We start from the raw sequence: 24,805 nt of genomic DNA on the forward strand, positions 1-24,805 counted from the left end.
AAGATTACATGATAATAAAAAAATAATAAAAAAAGAAAATAAAAAAAACGTTTTTATTTTATTTTTATTTTTTTACTTTTTTCTTTTCATGTCAACGTTCACACGCACAATATACGCTTACCTAGGATTTGACTTGATTCAACAACAAAGCAGTCGGGGCAAGCCGAAAACGGTCGAAAGTGTGGTTATTTGAAGTTTGGATATTTTTTTTCACAACTGAGGTAGGTAGATTACATTTTTAGAGACTAAAGTACAGAAAAAAGGTACCGTTGGGTACCGGTATCGATTCACAGGTACCGGTACCGTATCGGTTCAAATGTGAACGGTACCCATCCCTACTGAACACACAACTGCAGGGCAAGGGCATTTTTGCTCATGAAATGCATAGCCATGTGAAAGCCTTCATGACAAAGTTGCAATTAATTTCAAGGCAACTAGGCAGCAACAATCTCAAACACATGAAAACCCTGAAAGAAGTCAAACCATTAGCTGATCACCGGCACAGGTACTCATCCATGTTGGGAGCACTGCATGATGAATTTTCAAGGCGTTTAAGATTTCAAAAAGGTTGAGGATGAAATGCAGCTGGTTTCCTCTCCCTTTACCTGCAATGTTGATAGTTGTTCAGCTTGAACTCATTGACCTGCAGTTTGATTCACTACTGAAAGAGCACTTTAAGTCAGCATCACTGCTAGAGTTCTACTCTGCTCTCAAGGAGGAGAACTTTCCAAACATGAGGAGACATGCTCAGAAGATGTTGGTTCTCTTTGGATCCACCTACATATGTGAACAGACATTCTCAGTCATGACGTTTACCAAGTCCAGGTACAGATCCTCTCTCACTGATGAACATCTGGCAGCTGTGCTTCGCATCTCCACCTCAGACATGCAACCTGACTTTGATGGACTTGTTAAAGCTCAGCTCCCTCAGCTCTGTGACCGTCAGATCAGACTCCTAAATCTGCTGCAGCAGTGCACGCCTTGCCCCTCCTCCTCCCCCTCACAGACCCACGTCAACAAACCATTACGGCAAGACTAATAATAATAATAATAAATTCAATTTGTACCGCACTTTACATTTGTAAAAATCTCAAAGTGCTACAGGAGATAAAAATGCAACCTGACTTTGATGGACTTGTTAAAGCTCAACAGAGACTGGATTTCTCACACTGAATGAAAAAAAGAACTGAAGAACACTAAAATGTGGAAATATAACAAGTGAAATGGGACACTTGATTTTTTTTTCTTTTTTTTGCACAGTTCTGAAAACATTAAATGTTTAATATATGCATGTAAAGTAAAAAAGGCTACAAACTGGGACACTTTTCTTTACACAGTTCAGTGACAGGTCTTGTTTATTTTTGCTATAAGATGATGTGATGTCTTTAGAAAGCTAAGAAAATCCTTGTTTCAATAGTATATGAAACTCAAAATGCCCTTTGTTATTAATGTTTCACATTTTGTTTATCATTTTGGAAATAAATTCTATTTGAATAAATGATATTTTTGAAAGCTAACCTCACCTTTTAATTGCCAAATAATAACATACACTCTTACCAGGGGTCAAAACAATGCCATTTACTGCTTTTTATATAGAAATAAAATGTATATTATGCATAATTGAGTTTGGAATTTTGGCCCGGCCCTCCAACATATTTTCAGTTGCTCATTCGGCCCTCTGGGAAAAATAATTGCCCACCCCTGTTCTAGAGTCTAGTGTATGAGCAGCTCAGAGCTCCTCTTTCAACATAACTGAAGCATTAAACAAAATGACCCAGTCAACAAACTATTCACTTTAGTTTATTAATGCATGAGGCGTTGTCTAATGTTATCTAGCTACTGATAGCTCCTGATATCATCAGTTTGGCATTCGATTTCGCAGGTGCTGGCTAACTGGCTATCATTCTGTGAGCTAACGTTAGTACCTGGCTGGCACTGGCTAACGTGGCTATCATTCTGTGAGCTAACGTTAGTGCCTGGCTGGCGCTGGCTAACTGGCTATCGTTCTGTGAGCTAACGTTAGTGCCTGGCTGGCGCTGGCTAACTAACGTGGCTATCGTTCTGTGAGCTAACGTTAGTACTAGGCTGGCGCTGGCTAACTGGCTATCGTTCTGTGAGCTAACGTTAGTGCCTGGCTGGCGCTGGCTAACTAACGTGGCTATCGTTCTGTGAGCTAACATTAGTGCCTGGCTGGCGCTGGCTAACTAATGTGGCTATCGTTCTGTGAGCTAACGTTAGTACCTAGCTACCGTTACTGTTTAAACAAAAATGTTAATGAATGGGTAGAGCTGCAGCGTTATTGATATTTTCCTTACCGCACGAATTTGCGAAATATTTCCTACAGCCGCGGTTATTACCGCACAGTGCGCACAAAAAAAAAAAAGTTTGAATGCATTTTTTTTTTTTTTAGTAGTCTACTCTTATAGCCTGCCTCTAGTCTAATGGCGCTTTTCCACTGCATAGTACCTACTCGACTCGACCCGCTTTAGGCACCTGGTACTTTGTTCCTTTTCCACTGCAGCCAGGTACTACTCCGTTTGTCTGCGTGTGGGGATGCAGGCGGGGCCGCTCGCTTGTGTACACTGAAAGCTCCGTGGGCATAGATGTCCGAGGGCTTGCAGCAAGCCAGAGTTTAACACAGTTTCAATCAATCAATCAATCAATAACAACATTAACCAGACTCTCGTTGCGTCTATTCTGCCAAAGCTAACGTTACCTCTCATTGTGTATTCTACCAAGCAAACCCGGGTTTAACGTTACCTCTTGTGTATATCGGCTGACGGTAGTATTAACAACAACAAACTTAACACATCAGCGATCTTGTTGTGACACTAAACTCTCCGCTCGGTGGTAAATTGGGTTGATGTCGGTTTTGTTTCATCAATAAATAAGGCAGAATACACAGTGAATCCATTCTTTTTTGTTTATTGCTTGGTTCTGTCGCAAACAAATCCTGAACGAAATGCATCCTTAGCGAGGCAGTAAAGATGGCGGCGCCGGCGTTCTGTTTTTGTTCAGACTGAGGCTACAAAGTGTGACGCGTCTCTCTTCTGACCAGTCAGTGGTCTGCAATGTTTCACATGACTTTTCTGGTACCACTTCTACCCAATAGGGTCGCTTGGAACCGAGTAGGGTATATCTGCAGAGCCGCAAGCCGCAAGCCAACTTTATTATTATGATAAAAAACAGCGGTGACGCGGTATTCAGCCTAACTCTGCGGTGAGCGTGATGCAACAGCGATACCGCGGTAATGCGGTTATCGCGGCAGCTCTATGAATGGGAGCTTCCTCAAACAGCCATCTCTTTCCCGACAATCCCCTCTGTGCACAAACCCTTACATATGGTAATTAAACATTAAAACACCTAGTCCAGTGCGGCTTATATATGTACACATCATTCAATTTAGCTGCTGCGGCTTATATTCAGGTGCGCCTTATAGTCCGAAAATTACGGTATTTTTTTACTATTTAAGACCAAAACATGTACCAACATTTTTATTTTATATATATATATTTTTTTTTAATATCTGCCCTATCTTGATATCGGAACGATACCGATGTGTAAAAAAATGACCATATCGGCCAATATTATATCGGCGGCCGATATATCGTGCATCACTAGAAATGATTATGATTGATTTCCTGGTCTTGACAGTTTTGGGAATTGCATGGGAAAGTATGGTTGAACCTTGTTTTGTCGTTTGCTATATATTTTTTGTTGTTTCTTGGAGCTTGGGGGTACCTCTTCAAAATACAAGAGGGTGCTCGGTGATATCCCTTGGGCATTTTCAGATATTAACCCTTCATGCCCGGAAATGCCAATATCATTTATGATATTCCATGCTGAATATAAATTAAATGCATCAAATTACATTTGCTAATGTTTTTTCATACAATGGGTGATTAATATTAACCATTTCAAGACAGGCCTGTAAAACAACTTTTGTATGTTAGCAGCGACACGCACACTTAAGTTTGCATTGTGTTGGTCCATTTATTCATATGGTGAACAAAACAATTTGCAACAGGAAAAGGGGTGCAGCTCTTCCCCCCCCACAAAATGTATCTAACTAAATCAAACAAGTGCACACTCACTGGTGTGAAGGACAAATCTTGCAGATGCGTTACATATTAGGGTAACATCCTTTAGGGTTGAGCATCCTACCCTGAAACATGGACAGAACATTGTGCATGGGAAACCATGCACTTTACAGCTGCACTTCTTAGAGGTAAACAGGGCCTCACTCTTGCAGCCACACCGGATCATCTTCAGGATGTAGTCTGGGACAAGTTTGATCTTCTCGTAGGTGGATTGGTATCAGTGCCCTGTTACAGGTGTCCTTTTTCCATCCAAATTCCTCTGGGTTCATTGCAGGTGGCAGATTCATAATGAGATTTCGCCAGAGGTACGCTTGGAAGTGGGCCCTCTTCACATTTCCAACAGACGCGTCCTTTGTTGGAGTTAGAGCAGCTAGATTTGGTGAAGACATGTCCTTTCCCATTTTTCCCAGTAGCCTTGTGTGTGTCATGTCTGTGCTCTGTTATACCATAACAGGCTGAGATGAAGACAGTGGCTTGGTCAAGGACTTGCTGAAATGGTGCATCCACATTGCCAATGGCTGATAGGTCGTAACCAGCTTTCAGGTCATTGATGACCGAGCCTTTTCCCAACCCATAGTATGACGCTACACTGCTACAGTGTCGCATCCTGATATGGCATGGGCTTGTAAAAGGTGTTCGACAATTTGTTTCTGCTTGGCCAGTGTTTACTTCATGTCCAGTCCACTATTACTTTCTCCTTGCGGGGGGATTCCATCATAGCTCTCACCTCCATAGCCATGAAGTGCTTTGAGAAGCTTGTGAAGGGCTACATCTGTTCCTCCCTCCCCATCAACCTGGACCCCCTGCAATTTGCATATCGCCCCAACAGGTCCACAGAGGACGCCATATCCCATGTGCTGCACACAGCAGCATCACACCTGGACAAGAGGCAGGGGAACTATGTGAGAATGCTATTCATCGACTACAGCTCAACATTCAATACCATACAGGGCTGTACGCTAAGCTTTTTCACTAGGGGCACACAAAATATTTTTTAGGGGCACATTTTTAAATAACTATTTTACCATTATAGTAGGGCTGGGCGATATGGCCTCTAAATGATATCGCGATATTTTGACATTTCCTCTAAAGCACTTAAAAATGCTTGATTTAACCCTTTGATGCATACAGTCACGCCAATATGATGATTATAATAAGTCCCTGCAACATATGTTTGCATTATTAAACCATGAAGATGATTTAAAAAATTATTTAATGAAAATGTACTAAGAGTAGTCTACTGACACACTAATAAAAAAAATTATTTACATCTAAGACAATTTATATAAAAACTCTTGGGTGCCTTTTACACAGTACTGTGTTTTCTATCCACTTTAGCCAAACACACACACACATATATATATATATATATATATATATACACACACACACTACTGTGAGAAAATAATAATCACACAGACTTAATGATTTTAGAATATTTCAGATAATGAAATTAAATGTTTATATCATCAACTATCCAGTTAGTATTTATACTGTGTGTAACATTTGGCTACTTTAAATCATTGAATGTAGAGAGAGAGCGAGAGAGAGAGAGAGAGAGAGAGAGAGAGAGGGGGCGAGAACGAACAAGAGAGCGAGCCCCCCCCTTCGGGTTTTGTTCTAGGTTCGCTTTTTGATCGTCTAAGCTGCCGTAGGTGATGACGTCACACTCTAATGTAAACACAGGAAGAGATGGAGATGGAGACACACGGAGATGGAAATTGAATGATATACAGAAATGAATAACCAATAAATATGAAGTTATGTTTAAACTTCTGTTGTCAAGCGTTGTCAATATAACCCACCCCCTTTCCTCACGAATGGAACTAGTCTTGTGGAGTCCGCTTTGACCGTTTTCCAGGGTTAGCAGAGATCGCTAGTTAGCTTAGCATAATCCTAATGGATACCTTGGTTAGCAGCTACCGTTAGCTCATTGCTCGTGTCAATTAAATTGCATGTTATTAAAGGTCCGCGCTGGTCTGTCTAATGAAATTACAACCGCAACATTATATTGCACTGTACAGCCCTGGTTGTAGGCTAATGTTTTACTACAATTTGTATGGATTAATGTGTACAGGCCTGCCATAGTCTCCTCCAAACTCATAGCCAAGCTCAGGGACCTGGGCTTGAACTATGACCTCTGCCAGTGGGTCTTGGACTTCCTGACGGATAGACCACGGGTGGTGAGAGCAGGCAACTGCACCTCTGAGTCCCCTCTACTCGCTGTACACACACGACTGTGTGGCACAGTGGAACAACAACACAATCATCAAATTTGCTGATGACACAGTAGTGGGGGGCCTGATCTCTGCAAACGATGAGAAGGCCTACCTGGCAGAGGTAGTGGTTCTGGCGCGGTGGTGTCAGGCAGGGTTCGAAATTAACGGGGGCTTGGGGCAAAATGCCCTCGTAAATTGACCAAATGCCTTCGAAAATCAGTTAAGGGGGGCAAGAAAAGCCCCCGACAGTTTACTAATTATATATATAATTATATATATGCTCTACAGTGCGAGCATTTCCCTCGTATTTGCCCCTAATAATATGTGTGTGCGAACCGGAAAAATCATTTACTCCCAGTGTGCGAGTGAAGATTACAAACTCTCCGCTGTTAATAGTTCAGAAACTACAAGTCCCACATTACACAAGGCGCATAAACGTCCAATCACAGTAGAGTTTCCTGCGGTGACGCGGCTGGTTTCATGCGAGTGAAAGGAAATGAGAACACAGTATGCGCTGGAAAAGAAAGTCACGGTACCGGCATAGGCAAGTTATACATAAAAAATCGGACAACGCAAAAAAATCTGCCAGCCATGAAGCCCATTCATTTTTATTTTGAGCAAAAGAGAGACTAGGAGAAAGAGGAATCCGGCGAGGCAGCTAATGTTACTGAGGCGGATAACGTTAGCGGAGTTAGCACATACACGCACACTGTGGGCCAGCCAGTGACTTTGGTGGTGTGTGCTATTGCACAGATGTGTGTCCCGTTCCCGTTTGCACACGCACATAGTCATACACACACGCACAAGCCATCACTGGGAACGCTCAGAGGAAAGGGGGGCTGAGAATATCTGTATCTGTGTGTCTCGCGCTCTCTCCCTCTCTACATCTCTCTCCTGAACCTATTTCATTCAAAAGGAAGACATTGGTGGGCAGTAGCTATACGTATAAATTATAGCTCAGTTGTAGCTGTAACAGAATAATTGTATTAACTATTAATTAACTATTATTCAATTCAATAGCGTTTCAATTATAATGAATTAAATAATTGTATAAAGAATTTTCCATGTTCTGTCATCTAATATATTCCATTGCCTTTCCTATCTGTATCAAAGTCAAAATGTTGGTATTGTGACAAGACTACGTATACAAAAAAAGCAGCTTGACAACCGATATCCTTTGCGTCTAGTAGGCATGGGCCAATTTGTGATTTTGGTGGCATGTGCTATTTGCACAGATGTTTAGCCCTTAGTATGCACACGCACAGTATAATATGCATGTAATAAATAGTTTGTTAATAAACTCTGTTACTTGAACAATTTTCACTGTGCTCCTAAATTTTATTTATTTACATTTTATTTAGGAGCACATGTGCTCCTTGGGAAAAAGGTTAGCGTAGAGCCCTATATATGGAGACATTAACATTACGTTATCAAACATGGGGACGAAGACTGTAAAAAAAATATTTGACAATATTTTATAATCTTTATGTTCATTTTCATCATAAAAATCCTGTGCCCCCGAAATACAAAAAAAAAAAACGGAAATCAATTAAGGGGGGCAAAAAAAGCCCTGGGAATTTTTTTTTAATTTCTAACCCTGAACTGCCTCTCCCTGAACGTCAGCAAAACAAGAGATGATTGTGGACTTTAGGAGGTCAGGGGTCGGGGACTACAGCCCCCTCAGCATCGACGGGGCACCGGTCGAGAGAGTGAACAGTTTTAAGTACCTCGGAGTCCACATAACCGAGGACTTGACATGGACCACACACATTGACAATGTAGTCAAGAAGGCACAGCAACGCCTCTACTTCCTCAGGCGCCTAAGGAAGTTCAAAGTGAGTCAGAAGAACCTTAAGAACTTCTACTCATGCACAATAGAGAACATCCTGACTGGCAATATCACCTCCTGGTTTGGGAATAGCACCGCACAAGACCCTAGCAGACTACAGAGAGCATTCAGCCGAACGCACAATTGGAGGTGGGCTTCCCACTCTCCAAGACATTTACAACAAGCGTTGCAGGGGTAAGGCTAAGAGAATAATCAAAGACTAGCCACCCAAACAACTGGCTCAAATGTATGCTCTAGTCCAGTGGTTCCCAAAACCTCTCCTCGAGACACCCCAGCCGTTCCATGTATTTGTTAAATTCCACCACCAGCACACCTGATTCAACTAATAAAGGGCTAGTTAAGTTGAATCAGGTGTGCTGGTGGTGGAATTTAACAAATACATTGAATGGCTGGGGTGCTTCGAGGAGAGGATTGGGAAGCACTAGTCTAGTCGATTTTGTGTTTTGAGCACAAAGTTCATCATAGATCTAGCATCTTTATTTTGCTCTCAAAGTGCACCAGATTGATGGATTTAACTTAATGTACAAAAAAAAGTTCCGGAGGGGCATGTCCCGGGACCCCCCTAGAGGGGCCTAGGTTCACCCACCACAGTCTCACTAAATCCTGTGGGAAACACTGAAGACCTCAACCCAAAGTTTGGCAGTTCTGCTCTGGCTTGCTATGTGAAACAAGGCTCTCAGGTCATCTGCTTTCTGAAAATGGCCATCTGTGATCGGGCTCCTTTTTTACTTTGACCAGTCACCTGGTTCTTTTAGCGTTTATCGCTTTTTTCTTCGCATTCATACTTGGTCAAGTTCGACCGACAGAAGCAGGCTGAAAGGGTTCAGATGGGGGGGAAAGACACTCTGGGAAAGGCACGGCTGCCGTCCGGGATTCGAACGCGCTCAGCCCCAGATCCGCGCGAGCGCGGTTGTCCACGGCGCTGAAATAGCACTCGCGGTACGTGGTGAGCTACTGGAGCTCCCCAGTGATCGGGCTCCTTAACACCTCTGCCATCAGCCGTACATTCTGAGGGAACATCTTGGCAACCCCTCCAAAGACTTCTGACGGGACACTAGAGAGCCCACTTTCAGCCATCAGTGAACCAACTGCCCCAACAAAACTCATCAATATTAATTTCACATCACCCCTTGTATGACAAAACATTAGAGAATGTAATTTGATGCATTTCATTTATATTCAGCATGCAATATCATTAATCTAAATTTGTGTGATTTGGGCATTTTCGGGCATGAAGGGGTTAATATCTGATGATGTTACATGTTAATATTAATGTTAATATTAATTTTACATCACCCATTGTATGAAAAAACATTAGAGAATGTAATTTGATGCATTTCATTTATATTCACCATGCAATATCATACATCTCTATTTTTGTGTGATTTTGTCATTTTCGAGCATGAAGGGGTTAATATATGAAAATGGCCAAGGGATATCACAGAGCACCCTCTTGTATTTTGAAGAGGTACCCCAAGCTCTAAGAAACGGCACAAAAAACTATCGGTAAAATATTGCTGTTCAGTCCTGTAACACTGGATAATCTAATAATACTGGATAATGTAATAACGTTTTAATTTATAGAGGCTGAGGTCTACCAAAACATAAACATAAGGATAATCTCTGGTAATGATAAATCAAAATTAGACTGGTATGGTCCTTTAATGACCTAATCCTGGAGGACATGCGTGGCCGTTACTATTTTCACAAATGCTTAACATCCTGTGAATTTGACTAATCTCTTCTCTTCTGTCCTTTCCTCTTCCTCCAGGACCAGTACCAGGTGATGGGATGTGGTCGTCTCACTCTCCCCCTCCTCTGGTGCAGGAGAGCTGGGTCAGTTTCTCAGCAGACACCCCTCCCTCCAGCACACTGCCAGCCATGCACCCCTCCTCAGTCCAGGTAGAGCAGTATTACCCCCCCCCCCCCCCCCCCCCTCTCTCTCTTTCTCTGGTGTCATAGTATTTTCTCTTTATCTCTCTGGTATTATACCGTAATTCCTCTAATAGTAACCCCGGCTTGTATTTGTTTCAACTGTAGCGGATACCAGGCTTGTATTAGGAGGAGGCATGTATAAGAGAGAGGCCTATATTTCTAATTTTCAAACAGATCATAATGAATAAATCAACATTTTGTGTCAGTTTGAACCCAGTAAAATGTACTGGGTTCATTTATTGAAACCAAGTACTGTATGAAATACGGTAGTAAACAGTGCAATTACAGGTGGTCAAAAAAAGTTAAATAAAGTAAAATAGTGCAATCACAATACTGGTATAATAATAATAACTTCGTTTTATACAATTCTGAGGTAGGCTTACTCTCTTGGTAAACATTAACACCATACCATTATATGGTATTTACTGCACAGCCAGGCCAGCATATAACAACAATAACTCTAATATACATGAAACCCGGCTTGTATTAGGAGGCCGGCTTATAATTGCTTAGCTCAACAGCGCACCCGGTCATTAATAGAGACCCGGTTTTTAATTGAATACCGGTTACTATTAGAGGAATTACGGTACTCTCTCTCTGGTATAGTACTTTCTCTCTCTCTGGTATCATAGTACGTCCTCTCTCTGGTAGCACAGTACTCTTTCTCTGGTAGCACAGTACTCTCTCCCTCTGGTAGCACAGTATTCTCTCCCTCTGGTAGCACAGTACTCTCTCCCTCTGGTAGCACAGTATTCTCTGGTACCACAGTATTTGTTCTCTCTCCATCTCTCTGGTAGCACAGTACTCTTTCTCTCTCGTAGCATAAAGCATAGTACTCTTTCTCTGGTAGCACAGCACACTTTGTCTCTCTTCTCTCGCCATCTCTCTGGTAGCATGTTGCGCTTTCTCTATCTCTGGTAGCATAGTACTATTTTCTATCCCTCTCTCTCGCGCTCTGGTAGCATAGTTCTCTCTCTCTCTCTCTCTCGCGCTCTGGTAGCATAATACTTTTTCTCTCTCTGGTAGCATAGTACTCTTTCTCTCTGGTACCATAGTACTCTTTCTCTCTGGGAGCATAGTACTCTTTCTCTCTGGTAGCATAGTACTCTTTCTCTCTGGTACCATAGTACTCTTTCTCTCTGGGAGCATAGTACTCTTTCTCTCTGGGAGCATAGTACTCTTTCTCTCTGGTAGCATAGTACTCTTTCTCTTTCTCTGATAGCATAGTACTCTTTCTCTTTCTCTGATAGCACAGTACTCTTTCTCTCTGGTAGCACAGTACTCTTTCTCTCTGGTAGCACAGTGCACTTTCTTGTAGCACAGTGCACTTTCTCTGGTAGCACAGTGCGCTTTCTCTGGTAGCACAGTGCACTTTCTCTGGTAGCACAGTGCACTTTCTCTGGTAGCACAGTGCACTTTCTCTGGTAGCACAGTGCACTTTCTCTGGTAGCACAGTGCACTTTCTTGTAGCACAGTGCGCTTTCTCTGGTAGCACAGTGCACTTTCTCTGGTAGCACAGAGTGAACTTTCTCTGGTAGCACAGAGTGAACTTTCTCTGGTAGCACAGAGTGAACTTTCTCTGGTAGCACAGAACACTGCACTTTCTCTGGTAGCACAGAGTGCACTTTCTCTGGTAGCACAGTGCACTTTCTCTGGTAGCACAGAGTGAACTTTCTCTGGTAGCACAGAGTGCACTTTCTCTGGTAGCACAGAGTGAACTTTCTCTGGTAGCACAGTGAACTTTCTCTGGTAGCACAGAGCACTTTCTCTGGTAGCACAGTGCACTTTCTCTGGTAGCACAGTGCACTTTCTCTGGTAGCACAGTGCACTTTCTCTGGTAGCACAGAGTACACTTTCTCTCTGGTAGCACAGTACACTTTCTCTCTGGTAGCACAGTGCACTTTCTCTCTGGTAGCACAGTGCGCTTTCTCTCTCTGGTAGCACAGTGCACTTTCTCTCTCTGGTAGCACAGTGCACTTTCTCTCTCTGGTAGCACAGTGCATTTTCTCTGGTAGCTAGGGATGCCCCGATCGATCGGCCAGCGATCGGTATCGGCCGATATTCAGTATAAATATGAGATTAGGGAATTCTGATAATGCTTTCTAGTCGCCGATTGCGAAAACCGATCAATGACGCGAAAAACTTGATCCAATTCTCAGCGGAGTTGGTGTCATTGTCGCATGTTAACTAGCCTAAAACATGTCGGCGGTGTGGAACTATTACAAAGTGTCTGAGACTGATGCAACAAATGCTATCTGCAATGTATGCCAGGATAAAATATCTTGTGGGGGAAGCAATGTAAAAAGTTTCAACACAGCAAATTTAATAAGACACTTGAAGTCCCATCACCCAGAGGAGCATGGAGAGTTTGTTAAGCTTACCACAGAGAGTAAAAAGAAAAAGGCAGAGAAAGAACCAAAACGGCCGCTAACGTAAATCACTTTAGAGAGCACCCGTGCGTATAACCGTGATAGTCAGAAGGCTAAGGCGATCACAAGAAAAGTCATGGAATCCATAGGGCTGGACGACCAGCCATTAAGTGTAGTCGAGACGATGGACTACTCTCTCACATTGAGCCCCACTACACTCTCCCAGGTCGCTAAAAGAGACAACATTCCGTGAAGACCCGCCCTACTCTGCCTCTGATTCGCAGACTGTGGGTGGGGGAAATGTGATTGTACCAAAGCAGAGTAGACAGACACACACACAGACAGTGGAGCAATCGGACATGCAGAGACGCTGCTTGCAGTAGAGATAGCGGAGAATTTTTACTCATAGCGTTGTGCCGATGTCTCGCAGATAACACGGATAATACATATGAAAAGTATAATTTGCTCAGAGTCCAGAGACAGTTGTGGTTCGGTCTGGATCTGGACCGGAGTCCGGACTTTGAGAATGCCTGTGTTAGACCTACAGTATAATACTTCCCGCTGCTATAACAAAACCAAAAACGATAGGTATCGGCAGTGTATCGGCCGATATGGCTCATAGACGATCGGTATCGGTTGCAAAAAACGTGATCGGGGCATCCCTACTGGTAGCACAGTGCACTTTCTCTCTCTGGTAGCACAGTGCACTTTCTCTCTCTGGTAGCACAGTGCACTTTCTCTCTGGTAGCACAGTACACTTTCTCTCTCTGGTAGCACAGTGCACTTTCTCTCTCTGGTAGCACAGTGCACTTTCTCTGGTAACACAGTGCACTTTCTCTGGTAGCACAGTGCACTTTCTCTGGTAGCACAGTGCACTTTCTCTGGTAGCACAGTGCACTTTCTCTGGTAGCACAGTGCACTTTCTCTCTCTGGTAGCACAGTGCACTTTCTCTCTCTGGTAGCACAGTGCACTTTCTCTCTCTGGTAGCACAGTGCACTTTCTCTGGTAGCACAGTGCACTTTCTCTGGTAGCACAGTGCACTTTCTCTGGTAGCACAGTGCACTTTCTCTGGTAGCACAGAGTGAACTTTCTCTGGTAGCACAGTGCACTTTCTCTGGTAGCACAGAGTGAACTTTCTCTGGTAGCACAGTGCGCTTTCTGGTAGCACAGTGCACTTTCTCTCTCTGGGAGCACAGTGCACTTTCTCTGGTAGCACAGTGCGCTTTCTGGTAGCACAGTGCACTTTCTCTCTCTGGTAGCACAGTGCACTTTCTCTCTCTGGTAGCACAGTGCACTTTCTCTGGTAACACAGTGCACTTTCTCTGGTAGCACAGTGCACTTTCTCTGGTAGCACAGTGCACTTTCTCTGGTAGCACAGAGTGAACTTTCTCTGGTAGCACAGTGCACTTTCTCTGGTAGCACAGAGTGAACTTTCTCTGGTAGCACAGAGTGAACTTTCTCTGGTAGCACAGTGCACTTTCTCTCTCTGGTAGCACAGTGCACTTTCTCTCTCTGGTAGCACAGTGCACTTTCTCTGGTAGCACAGTGCACTTTCTCTGGTAGCACAGTGCACTTTCTCTCTCTGGTAGCACAGTGCACTTTCTCTCTCTGGTAGCACAGTGCACTTTCTCTCTCTGGTAGCACAGTGCACTTTCTCTGGTAGCACAGTGCACTTTCTCTGGTAGCACAGTGCACTTTCTCTGGTAGCACAGTGCACTTTCTCTGGTAGCACAGAGTGAACTTTCTCTGGTAGCACAGTGCGCTTTCTGGTAGCACAGAGTGAACTTTCTCTGGTAGCACAGTGCACTTTCTCTCTCTGGGAGCACAGTGCACTTTCTCTGGTAGCACAGTGCGCTTTCTCTGGTAGCACAGAGTGAACTTTCTCTGGTAGCACAGTGCACTTTCTCTGGTAGCACAGTGCGCTTTCTCTGGTAGCACAGAGTGAACTTTCTCTGGTAGCACAGTGCACTTTCTCTCTCTGGGAGCACAGTGCACTTTCTCTGGTAGCACAGTGCACTTTCTCTGGTAACACAGTGCACTTTCTCTGGTAGCACAGTGCACTTTCTCTGGTAGCACAGAGTAAACTTTCTCTGGGAGCACAGTGCACTTTCTCTCTCTGGGAGCACAGTGCACTTTCTCTGGTAGCACAGTGCACTTTCTCTGGTAGCACAGTGCACTTTCTCTGGTAGCACAGTGCACTTTCTCTCTCTGGTAGCACAGTGCACTTTCTCTCTCTGGGAGCACAGTGCACTTTCTCTCTCTGGTAGCACAGTGCACTTTCTCTGGTAACACAGTGCACTTTCTCTGGTAGCACAGTGCACTTTCTCTGGTAGCACAGTGCACTTTCTCTGGTAGCACAGAGTGAACTTTCTCTGGGAGCACAGTGCACTTTCTCTTTCTGGGAGCACAGTGCACTTTCTCTGGTAGCACAGTGCACTTTCTCTGGTAGCACAGTGCACTTTCTCTCTCTGGTAGCACAGTGCACTTTCTCTGGTAGCACAGTGCACCTTCTCTCTGGTAGCACAGTACACTTTCTCTCTCTGGTAGCACAGTGCACTTTCTCTCTCTGGTAGCACAGTGCACTTTCTCTCTCTGGTAGCACAGTGCACTTTCTCTCTCTGGTAGCACAGTGCACTTTCTCTCTCTGGTAGCACAGTGCACTTTCTCTCTCTGGTAGCACAGTGCACTTTCTCTCTCTGGTAGCACAGTACTCTTTCTCTCTGGTAGCACAGTACTCTTCTCTCTGGTAGCACAGTACTCTTCTCTCTGGTAGCACAGTGCACTTCTCTCTGGTAGCATACTATTTCTCTCTCTTGGTAGCACAGTACTCTCTTTTCTCCAAAATCCATTTCCTCATCCACGGCCGTTCATTCTGAAGTGTGATTGACTTCTGGTTTTCGCTCGTCAACTTTCACCTAGATCCCTTATTCGCACCCCCCCACGTGGGGTATCATTGGCAAGGTACACTCATTGCCTACAACACTGACCAATAATTTTCACCATCAGTGGATGATTGGCAGTTCTGGAGCGTCAGGAGTCCGGGGTGGTCATCTGATGTGCGGCTCGTAAAAAGACTCGCCTGATATATCATCATTTAACTCGAGAACCGAGGCACGGATTTGGTCGAGTGAAGTGCCGTTCGAACTGCAACAAATAAATAGAGACGCCCGCACATGACCGTCCATACGACGTTGTTTACTGAAAGAGATTAAATAATTATTAGCATTACTGTGAGGCGAGTAGTCCTGACATGCACACTACCAATAAACACTCTCCAGTGTTTCCCCTAGGATATTTTTCAGGGGGGGTGGTAGGCCCCCCGAAACTACTAGTGTTGTCGCGGGGCGCGAGTGTCACGGATATGTGGTGTCAACAGTGTCGTCATAGATGTGTGCAGTAAGGCGGTTGTTAGTGTCGGTGCATTTCTTTCCAAAGACCAGAGTTGGGACACACACACACACACAGAAAGGGAGAATGGCTTATATGTAAATAAATAGTAACAATATTTACTCGCTAGCTCGCTAACGTTACTGCGCTTTCTCTCTCTGGTAGCATAGTACTCTTTCTCTCTGGTAGCATCGTACTCTTTCTCTCTCTGGTAGCACAGTACTCTTTCTCTCTGGTAGCATAGTACTCTTTCTCTCTGGTAGCATAGTACTCTTTCTCTCTGGTAGCATAGTACTCTTTCTCTCTGGGAGCATAGTACTCTTTCTCTCTGGGAGCATAGTACTCTTTCTCTCTGGTAGCATAGTACTCTTTCTCTCTGGTAGCATAGTACTCTTTCTCTCTGGTAGCATAGTACTCTTTCTCTCTGGGAGCATAGTACTCTTTCTCTCTGGTAGCACAGTACTCTTTCTCTCTGGTAGCATAGTACTCTTTCTCTCTGGTAGCATAGTACTCTTTCTCTCTGGTAGCATAGTACTTGTTCTCTCTCTGGTAGCATAGTACTCGTTCTCTCTCTGGTAGCACAGTACTCTTTCTCTCTGGTAGCATAGTACTCTTTCTCTCTCTGGTAGCACAGTACTCTTTCTCTGGTAGCATAGTACTCGTTCTCTCTCTGGTAGCATAGTACTCGTTCTCTCTCTGGTAGCATAGTACTATTTCTCTCTGGTAGCACAGTACTCTCTCTGGTAGCACAGTACTCTCTCTGGTAGCACAGTACACTCTCTGGTAGCACAGTACTCTCTCTGGTAGCACAGTACACTCTCTGGTAGCACAGTACTCTCTCTGGTAGCACAGTACACCTCTCTCTCTGGTAGCACAGTACACCTCTCTCTGGTAGCACAGTACACCTCTCTCTCTGGTAGCACAGTACACCTCTCTCTCTGGTAGCACAGTACACCTCTCTCTCTGGTAGCACAGTACTCTCTCTGGTAGCACAGTACACCTCTCTCTCTCGCTCTCGCTCTCGCTCTCGCTCTCGCTCTCTCACTCTCACTCTCACACTCACACTCACACTCACACTCACACTCTCACACTCACACTCACACACTCACAGTACACCTCTCTCTATCTCTCTCTCTATCTGGACTGGTAGCACAGTACTCTCTCTGGCAGCACAGTACTCTCTCTGGTAGCACAGTACACCTCTCTCTCTCTCTCTCTCTCTCTCTCTCTCTCGTAGCACAGTACTCTCCTCTCTCTGGTAGCACAGTACTCTCCTCTCTCTGGTTGTACAGTCATGAAGAAATCAAAGGAGGGTAAAAAGCCAATCAATAGAAATATTCACCATAACAGTTTCACACATCCTACCTTTGTTGACGGTGCTTTCTCCTCCCTCTCTCTCTCTCTCGCTGCAGGAGAGCACGACGATACCAACGGTGGCCTCAGCACCGACGGCCAATGAAATACAGCGACAGTCGAGTGGCTACGACGACCCGTGGAAGATCACCGACGAACAGAGACAGTATTATATCAACCAGTTTAAAACCATCCAACCTGACCTCAATGGATTTATACCTGGTCAGAACATGCACGTGCGCGCACACACACATACACACATACAGGGTACAAAATAACTACACGCCCAGCGCCATTGGCTTGTAGATTTATTGTTTGGCGACTAGAATTTAAGGTCTGCCCGCCACCTGGCAGCTAACAAAATACACTGCATCTACCTCGGCCGGCAGGTAATGGGTCGGCTGTGCTCGCCGTCAATATGATGCGGCGGTGGTGAGTTGAAACTGTGTGTGTGTGTGTGTGTGTGACGTGTCCGTTCTAATGTTTACAAACAATGAACCTTTAAATGTAAATGAGATGCGCTCTGCTCACGAGGTCAAGTTTGTAACATGAGACGCACATGAGGTCTTACTTCACCCGTTCTTTAGCCTACAAGAAAACCCTGCAATCGCGTTTTTGATTGTGCTCTGATATTTTACTATTTCGCATTTGATTTGACCAAATATGTGGAGGCATATTCCCTGCAACAGGTTCAAAGATAACTTCACATTTATTGGCAATTCGTTTCCTTATATCGCTTCCTCCAGGGTTCCAACTTGTGTTGACAAAATGCAACCCTGCTCAGCTACGGAGAATCAGCGCTCTCTCTCTAGACTAGAAAGGTGCACTCAGTAGAGCACAGATGTCCGCCAGGGCGGCAGCCACACATAATAATAATAATAATAATAATAGATTGGATTTGTAATGCACTTTTTGTTCACTGGGATCCCAAAGTGCTACACTACATGGTTAAAACAGTTAAAAAAATTGAAATAAAATTGTTATTAGTAAAACAAATAAAATAAAATGCAGAATAAAAATAAGATAAAATAGAACATAGTTAATTAAAAACATAGTATAAACAGACAATTTAAAAACAAAAGCGCAATCAAATTAAAATAAAAAGCTAACAGTCAAAGGCCTTTTTGAACAGGTAGGTTTTCAGGCGTGCCTTCTCTATCTATCTATCTATCTATCTATCTATCTATCTATCTATCTATCTATCTATCTATCTATCTATCTATCTATCTATCTATCTCTCGCTCTCGCTCTCGCTCGCTTGCTCGCTCGCTCGCTCGCTCGCTCGCTCGCTCGCTCTCTCTCTCTCTCGCTCTCGCTCTCGCTCTCGCTCTCTGTTCAATGATTTAAAGTGGCCAAACGTTACAATATAAATACTAATTGGATTTTTGGCTGGTATCAAATCTGCCCGGCTGGTAGTTTTTAAAATCTACCAGCCAAATGGCTGGTAAGTCAAAAAGTTAAGTTTGTTCCCTGCACACATACACACACACCCACCCACGCAGTATTACATCAACCCATTTAAAATTATCCAATTGGTGTGTTTGACCCAATTGATGGCTGTAGAGCAGTGTTTCTCAACTGGTGGGTCGTGACCCAAAAGTGGGCCGCGGGGCTATTTTGAGTGGGTCGCGGATGTGTGTGTAATTTTTTCTTTTTTTTTTATATAAATACTTTTTTTTGTTCACTACCTAGTACCTATCTTTGTGAAAGTGGCTTCTCAGCTCTGGTCCAGCTGAAGACAAAGCGGAGGAACAGATTGGACATTGAGCATGATCTCAGAGTTGCTTTGTCTACCATCACCTCAGACTTTGAGACTCTTGTCAGGAGCAAACAACATCCCCAGTTATCTCATTAGTTCCCTGGGATGTTAAGCTAAGCAGTCTGCTAAGAAGGATATATTATTTATTATTATTATTATTATTATTATTATTATTATTATTATTATTATTATTATTATTATTATTATTATTATTATTATTATTATTATTATTATTATTATTATTATTATTATTATTATTATTTTTTATTTCATTGTGTTTTTAGCCCTAGCTGCACTTTTGTTGCAACCCCAGTTATCCCATTAGTTCCCCCAAACTTACTGTAGGTCTGTTATGTTAAGCTAAGAAGCATAATTATTTATTATTATTATAATTGTTTTTTTTATTTCATTGGGTTTTTAGCCCTAGTTGCACTTTTGTTGCAACCCCAGTTATCCCATTAGTTCCCCCAAACTTACGTCTGTTATGTTAACACATTGGTCGCCACAATTGCTTTTCAGCGTTATTGCCCGCCATGCGTTGACCGCCAACATCGCTGTACAGCGTTTTTGAGATCAATATTTAATTTTTTCGCCATGGCATTCATAATTCATCCACCCAACCCCCGATGCCCTAGCGGGACCCTAGATGGGACTGCAACGCCTCAGTACCGCCGCCTGGTGGATGGTCGAGGAAATTCCTCCGGCAGTCACATCTCGCTACGGGACTCCTGACAGACACTATAGTACATATGGATCGCTTTCTAAACGTAATAATTGATATGATTTCGGCGTTTATTGCGCCATACAAACCGGAAATGGATCTAGGCGATTGCCGACGAATAATCGGGATCTTTCACCGCCAGTCTCATCGGCCCACGGTAAGAGGACACTAACGTTATTTTCAACCCGATTGTGCATTTCCTTGTTTGCAAACCATCTGATCAATATATCCACCCAACCTACATAAAGCCGTTACTGATGATCAAGGAATTATAAACGACCCCCCCCCCCCCCCCCCTTTCCTCCACGCATGATGAAGCATAATGTATACCGATCATATACATTTGAATTTTTTAATATAGCGTGTATGGGAAATAAACGCCAATCGATAATCTATCATATGCGTTTGGGCCTATAACTAGCGTTTTTGGAAGTACAGCCGAAAAGATTAAAAACATACTTATATTCTCGAAGGTATTAACACAACAATGTATGAATGAAAAAGTATAACGTTCCCACATCCTGAACGATAGATAATCGATGTTGAATGGGCCATAGTAATGTCAATATAGCAATACAATTTAAAAAGTTATAGCCCTGCAAAGAAGGTAAACATCTCCATAGGCTTTTAACGGTGGCAGAGAGGGGTATGAGATGGGCACAACCACCGGCGGTCAATGTGTTAAGCTAAGAAATCTGCTAAGAAGCATATTATTTATTATTATTTTATTTCATTGGGTTTTTAGCCCTAGTTGCACTTTTGTTGCAACCCCAGTTATCCCATTAGTTCCCCCAAACTTAGGTCTGTTATGTTAAGCTAAGAAGTCTGCTAAGAAGCATAATTATTTATTATTTTATTTCATTGGGTTTTTAGCCCTAGTTGCACTTTTGTTGCAACCCCAGTTATCCCATTAGTTCCCCCAAACTTAGGTCTGTTATGTTAAGCTAAGAAGTCTGCTAAGAAGCATAATTATTTATTATTTTATTTCATTGGGTTTTTAGCCCTAGTTGCACTTTTGTTGCAACCCCAGTTATCCCATTAGTTCCCCCAAATTTAGGGTGACGTAAAGCCCTAGCCAATCCCATATTTTCAAAGAATTCGCCTAATAGTACATATCCAAGTAAATGGATGATTGCTCCACTTCTACAAAGTCTATTTGCATGTTCTTGGTATCTAGGGACATCTATGGACCTCAGGGAATGTATTCCCATTGTCAGAAATATTGTGTATGTTACTATGCTTGAGTAAATTGTAATGAACCAAAGGACAATATAAATGATTATTATTAGTTCCCCCCCCCCCCCCCCCCATCTTTGACGGTTAATAACACCATGCTAACATTGACCAAATGTCACTGAGCTCATTCAGCGCTTCAAGTGTACAAAAAATCTAGCAAATTAATAAAGGGCAGATGTTTTTCAGGGGTTTTTGTAGATACAGTACTGAATTTTGCCCTCCGGACACATGCAATTTTAAATATGAATATAGAATATTAGGCCTATAAATGACCTTATTATGTCCAAGTCATATATCTATGGATCGGCCCAAATCGCCTCTTTCCAATGGCAGAGTTAAATCTGGATTTAGTACCACCAGGCGCCCCTGACAGGGCAGCAAAGACTGTGAATGAAATCTATTGTACCGTAAGTACAGTTACTTTTGTATAATGTCCATAGCTCTGCCATTTTTACCTGATTGAGACTAGTTTTTTTTCTAGACGTTCACAGAAAGGTAAAGAAACAATATCCATTCTATTTTATGGCAATAATGTTGAGGTTTGTTTGACCCGGGAGATATAAACACAGCATTCACATCCATTCACGTCAATATGTGCAAGAAAAAAAGGTTAGCCTTCCTATAGACCACCGTAACACTTCCGGTATTCTGAAATCATGGGAGAGAGAGCAGGGGGAGAGTCTAGGTTCATCAAACTGCGCATGCATATTACGGGAGTAGGTGCAAAAAAGCGACTATAGCTCGGCCGAGACAGGCTGCCTCCTCGTGTACAGGAGGGGACACGTGATGTAAGGCTTCTATCCTCACTATAACCGACCAGTGGGGGGCATAGTCTAGCAACGTTCAAGACAGGGGAGGGGAGAATTGGCAATACGAAATTGGATGGGAGAAAAATTTTAAAAATTAGGGGCAAAACCAATGAGATGAATTCAAATGCGTCATTATCACATTACAGTTTTTTCTGTTCAGTGTCTCAAACGTTGTCCCCTGGTTGTGACCATTGTAGTGTCTGTCTGGATGTCGTGGAGGAGCTAGCTAGTTAGCTAACCTGCGGATGCTCTAGTTGATCTGAGTTAACGTTTACTTTCTTCCTAATTTTAACCCTTTCTCCTGCTGTGCTTCTGTTTCATTAATCTCCTGTATTTCAGAGCAGTTCTCATTCTTGATAGTTAAACGAGTGTCTTGAACTGGTGATTGGCATTGCGCTTCACTCACACATTCCCTATTCAGAATATAAATGCAAGGAACAATATGGACTGAAGAAATTGCTGGGTAAATAATTGTTTAACTCCACCAACATTTGGGCAAAAGACGAGCTGTAAAACGTGATGCAATCCTCAGTCTAATCAACACAAGGATCTGTTATAGAAAATCTATTTGGGGCGAAAATATGAATATGAACAAAAGTGAGTGGTTTCTAAAATCTTTTAGGATCCCTTTAAAACAATCAAAACGCACGCACGCTCACTCACTCACTCACTCACTCACTCACTCACTCACTATACTGTGTACACGTAGTTGAATCTAATCCTCTCCTTCTCTTGTGTGTTTTCAGGTTCGGCAGCAAAGGAGTTCTTCACCAAATCAAAGCTACCGATCCTAGAACTCTCACACATCTGGTGAGTCATTCACCCTTATCCTGTCCTCTATTTATCTACTATACCCTGTCCTCTACTGATCTACTATACCCTGTCCTCTACTGATCTACTATACCCTGTCCTCTATTGATCTACTATACCCTGTCCTCTACTGATCTACTATACCCTGTCCTCTACTGATCTACTATACCCTGTCCTCTATTGATCTACTATACCCTGTCCTCTACTGATCTACTATACCCTGTCCTCTATTGATCTACTATACCCTGTCCTCTATTGATCTACTATACCCTGTCCTCTACTGATCTACTATACCCTGTCCTCTATTGATCTACTATACCCTGTCCTCTACGTAGCCAGTTAGCAGCGCCGGGTACAGTAGGTAGGCAGCATGTTGAAAGAGGAGCCCTGAGCTGCTCATACACTATACTCTAGGAAAACGGGGAACGCTGAAAAGGTGTTTTCGTTTTGGAAACTCGCCGACAATGGTGCCATGTAATTTGCGCGATACGGAGCCGTTCTGCCCAATGCCCATGCGCAGTAGAGACCCGCACGGTTATTTCCAATGTTTACAGCAGAGCTGTCCCAAGTAGCTGCAGCTACCAACGTGTTGTCAAGTTATTGTTATAAGGAGCCCAGTCCAAAACTACAACAGTCTGCTCTGCATACCCTTAACAATTGTGTGTATTGAGCCGTATTGTATTGTACCCATTCTGCAATCTGTTAAATAAAGTTTTCATCCATTTCTAATAGCGTTAACGTTACTACGTTAATAGCCTCGATGCTAACTATATACATGGAGAATGCCATTCACATTAGCATGTAGCTAACAACATCAGAGATCTTTTTGTGAGACTAAACTATCCACTCTTGGTGGTAAATTGTGTTGATGTTGGTTTTGTTTCATCAACAAATGAGAGGCAGAACACACAGTGAGGCCCCGTCCACACGAATGCTGGTTTTAATATAACCATGATTGTATGTGCGCAGTTGCACTGTTCGGCCACACACAACCGGGGATTTGCTACACTGCAACCGCGGTCTTTGAAACCGGTGGCCAGGGTGAAGTTGTGCGGTTTTGCAGTTGCGTGTGGGCATAGCAACCGAGGTTATTCCCAGTGTTTACAGCAGAGCTGTCGCAATTATTTCCCATGTTCACGGCAGACCGCGGGGTAGAGAGATTATAGCAGAGCCAACTACACCAGTGTTTACAGCAGAGCTGTCCCAAGTAGCGTTATATGAAAATGATTGTAACAAACTTTTGTTCGAAACGTATCGTCTGTGTTGAAGAGTGTTGTGATCGACTGATGTCTTGTCGCATTCCTGACCTGACGCTGAGAGTAAACATGTAGCTGCAGCTAAACTAAACTCATGTGTTGTCAAGTTATTGTTATAAGGAACCCAGTCCAGACTGCATCCCCTTAACAATTGTTTGTATTGAGCCGTATTGTATTGTACCCATTCTGCAATGTGTTAAATAACGTTTACATCCATTTCATATCGGTAACGTTACCACATTACGTTAGCATTTAAGCTATATACTATACATGGATATAGCCATTCACATTAGCATGTAGCTAACAACACCGGCGGTCTTTTGTGAGACTAAACTATCCGCTCTTGGTGGTAAATTGTGTTGCTGATGGTTTTGTTTCATCAACAAAATGAGAGGCAGAACACAGTGAATGTATCCGTTTGTTTATTGCAGTTTATTTCTTTGCTGAAAATATATGTTCCGTTGGCAAAATGATCAATGGGGTCCAGCTGTGCTTCTAAACAGGAAGTTTACTTCTTCTTCTTCAGTGAATTAATGGCAGATCGCGACCCAACAGGAAGTTTAGTGAGCGTTCAGCCTTTTCTGATTGGTTGAAATGGCCTTCATGTCTGAACAACATCGCCGCCTACTGTTTTGGCATTGTACTAAATGTATCGATTGCTGGGTTCCCAGCTCTGCCGTGAGTACGCAGTTATACACGGTTGTTCACATGTGTTCACCGTGTGGATGGAGTTTTATTTTTTCAAACTTCGGTCATATTAAATCCAAACGCTCGTGTGGACAGGGCCTGAATGTATCCGTTTTGTTTATTGTACTTTCTTTGCTAAAAAATAAATGCTACATTGGCTAAATGGCTCACGCCAGGCATTTAAAGATGGTGGATTGTTGATTTTTAGCAGGAAGTGTATTGGCACATTCAACTTTTCTGATTGGTTGAAAATGGCCTTCATGTTTGAACTACATCGCCACCTACTGCTTTGGCATTGTACTACATGTATATAC

The 24,805-nt window shown here is 43.1% G+C and overlaps 1 protein-coding gene across 2 annotated transcripts in view; it reads left to right on the forward strand.

The window, feature by feature from the left end:
* Positions 1–24,805, forward strand: part of reps1 (RALBP1 associated Eps domain containing 1) — a 129,212-nt gene that overhangs the window by 44,621 nt on the left and 59,786 nt on the right. For both annotated transcript variants that reach the window (XM_084314756.1, XM_084314757.1), the window contains exons 5-7: positions 9,940–10,070; positions 17,273–17,435; positions 22,485–22,548. In XM_084314756.1, coding sequence (XP_084170882.1) covers positions 9,940–10,070; positions 17,273–17,435; positions 22,485–22,548 — 358 coding nt within the window. The remainder of the gene's footprint in view (positions 1–9,939; positions 10,071–17,272; positions 17,436–22,484; positions 22,549–24,805) is intronic.

Source organism: Notolepis coatsorum (assembly GCF_963971535.1).
Source record: "Notolepis coatsorum genome assembly, chromosome: 5".
In the NCBI taxonomy this organism is placed as follows: domain Eukaryota; kingdom Metazoa; phylum Chordata; class Actinopteri; order Aulopiformes; family Paralepididae; genus Notolepis; species Notolepis coatsorum.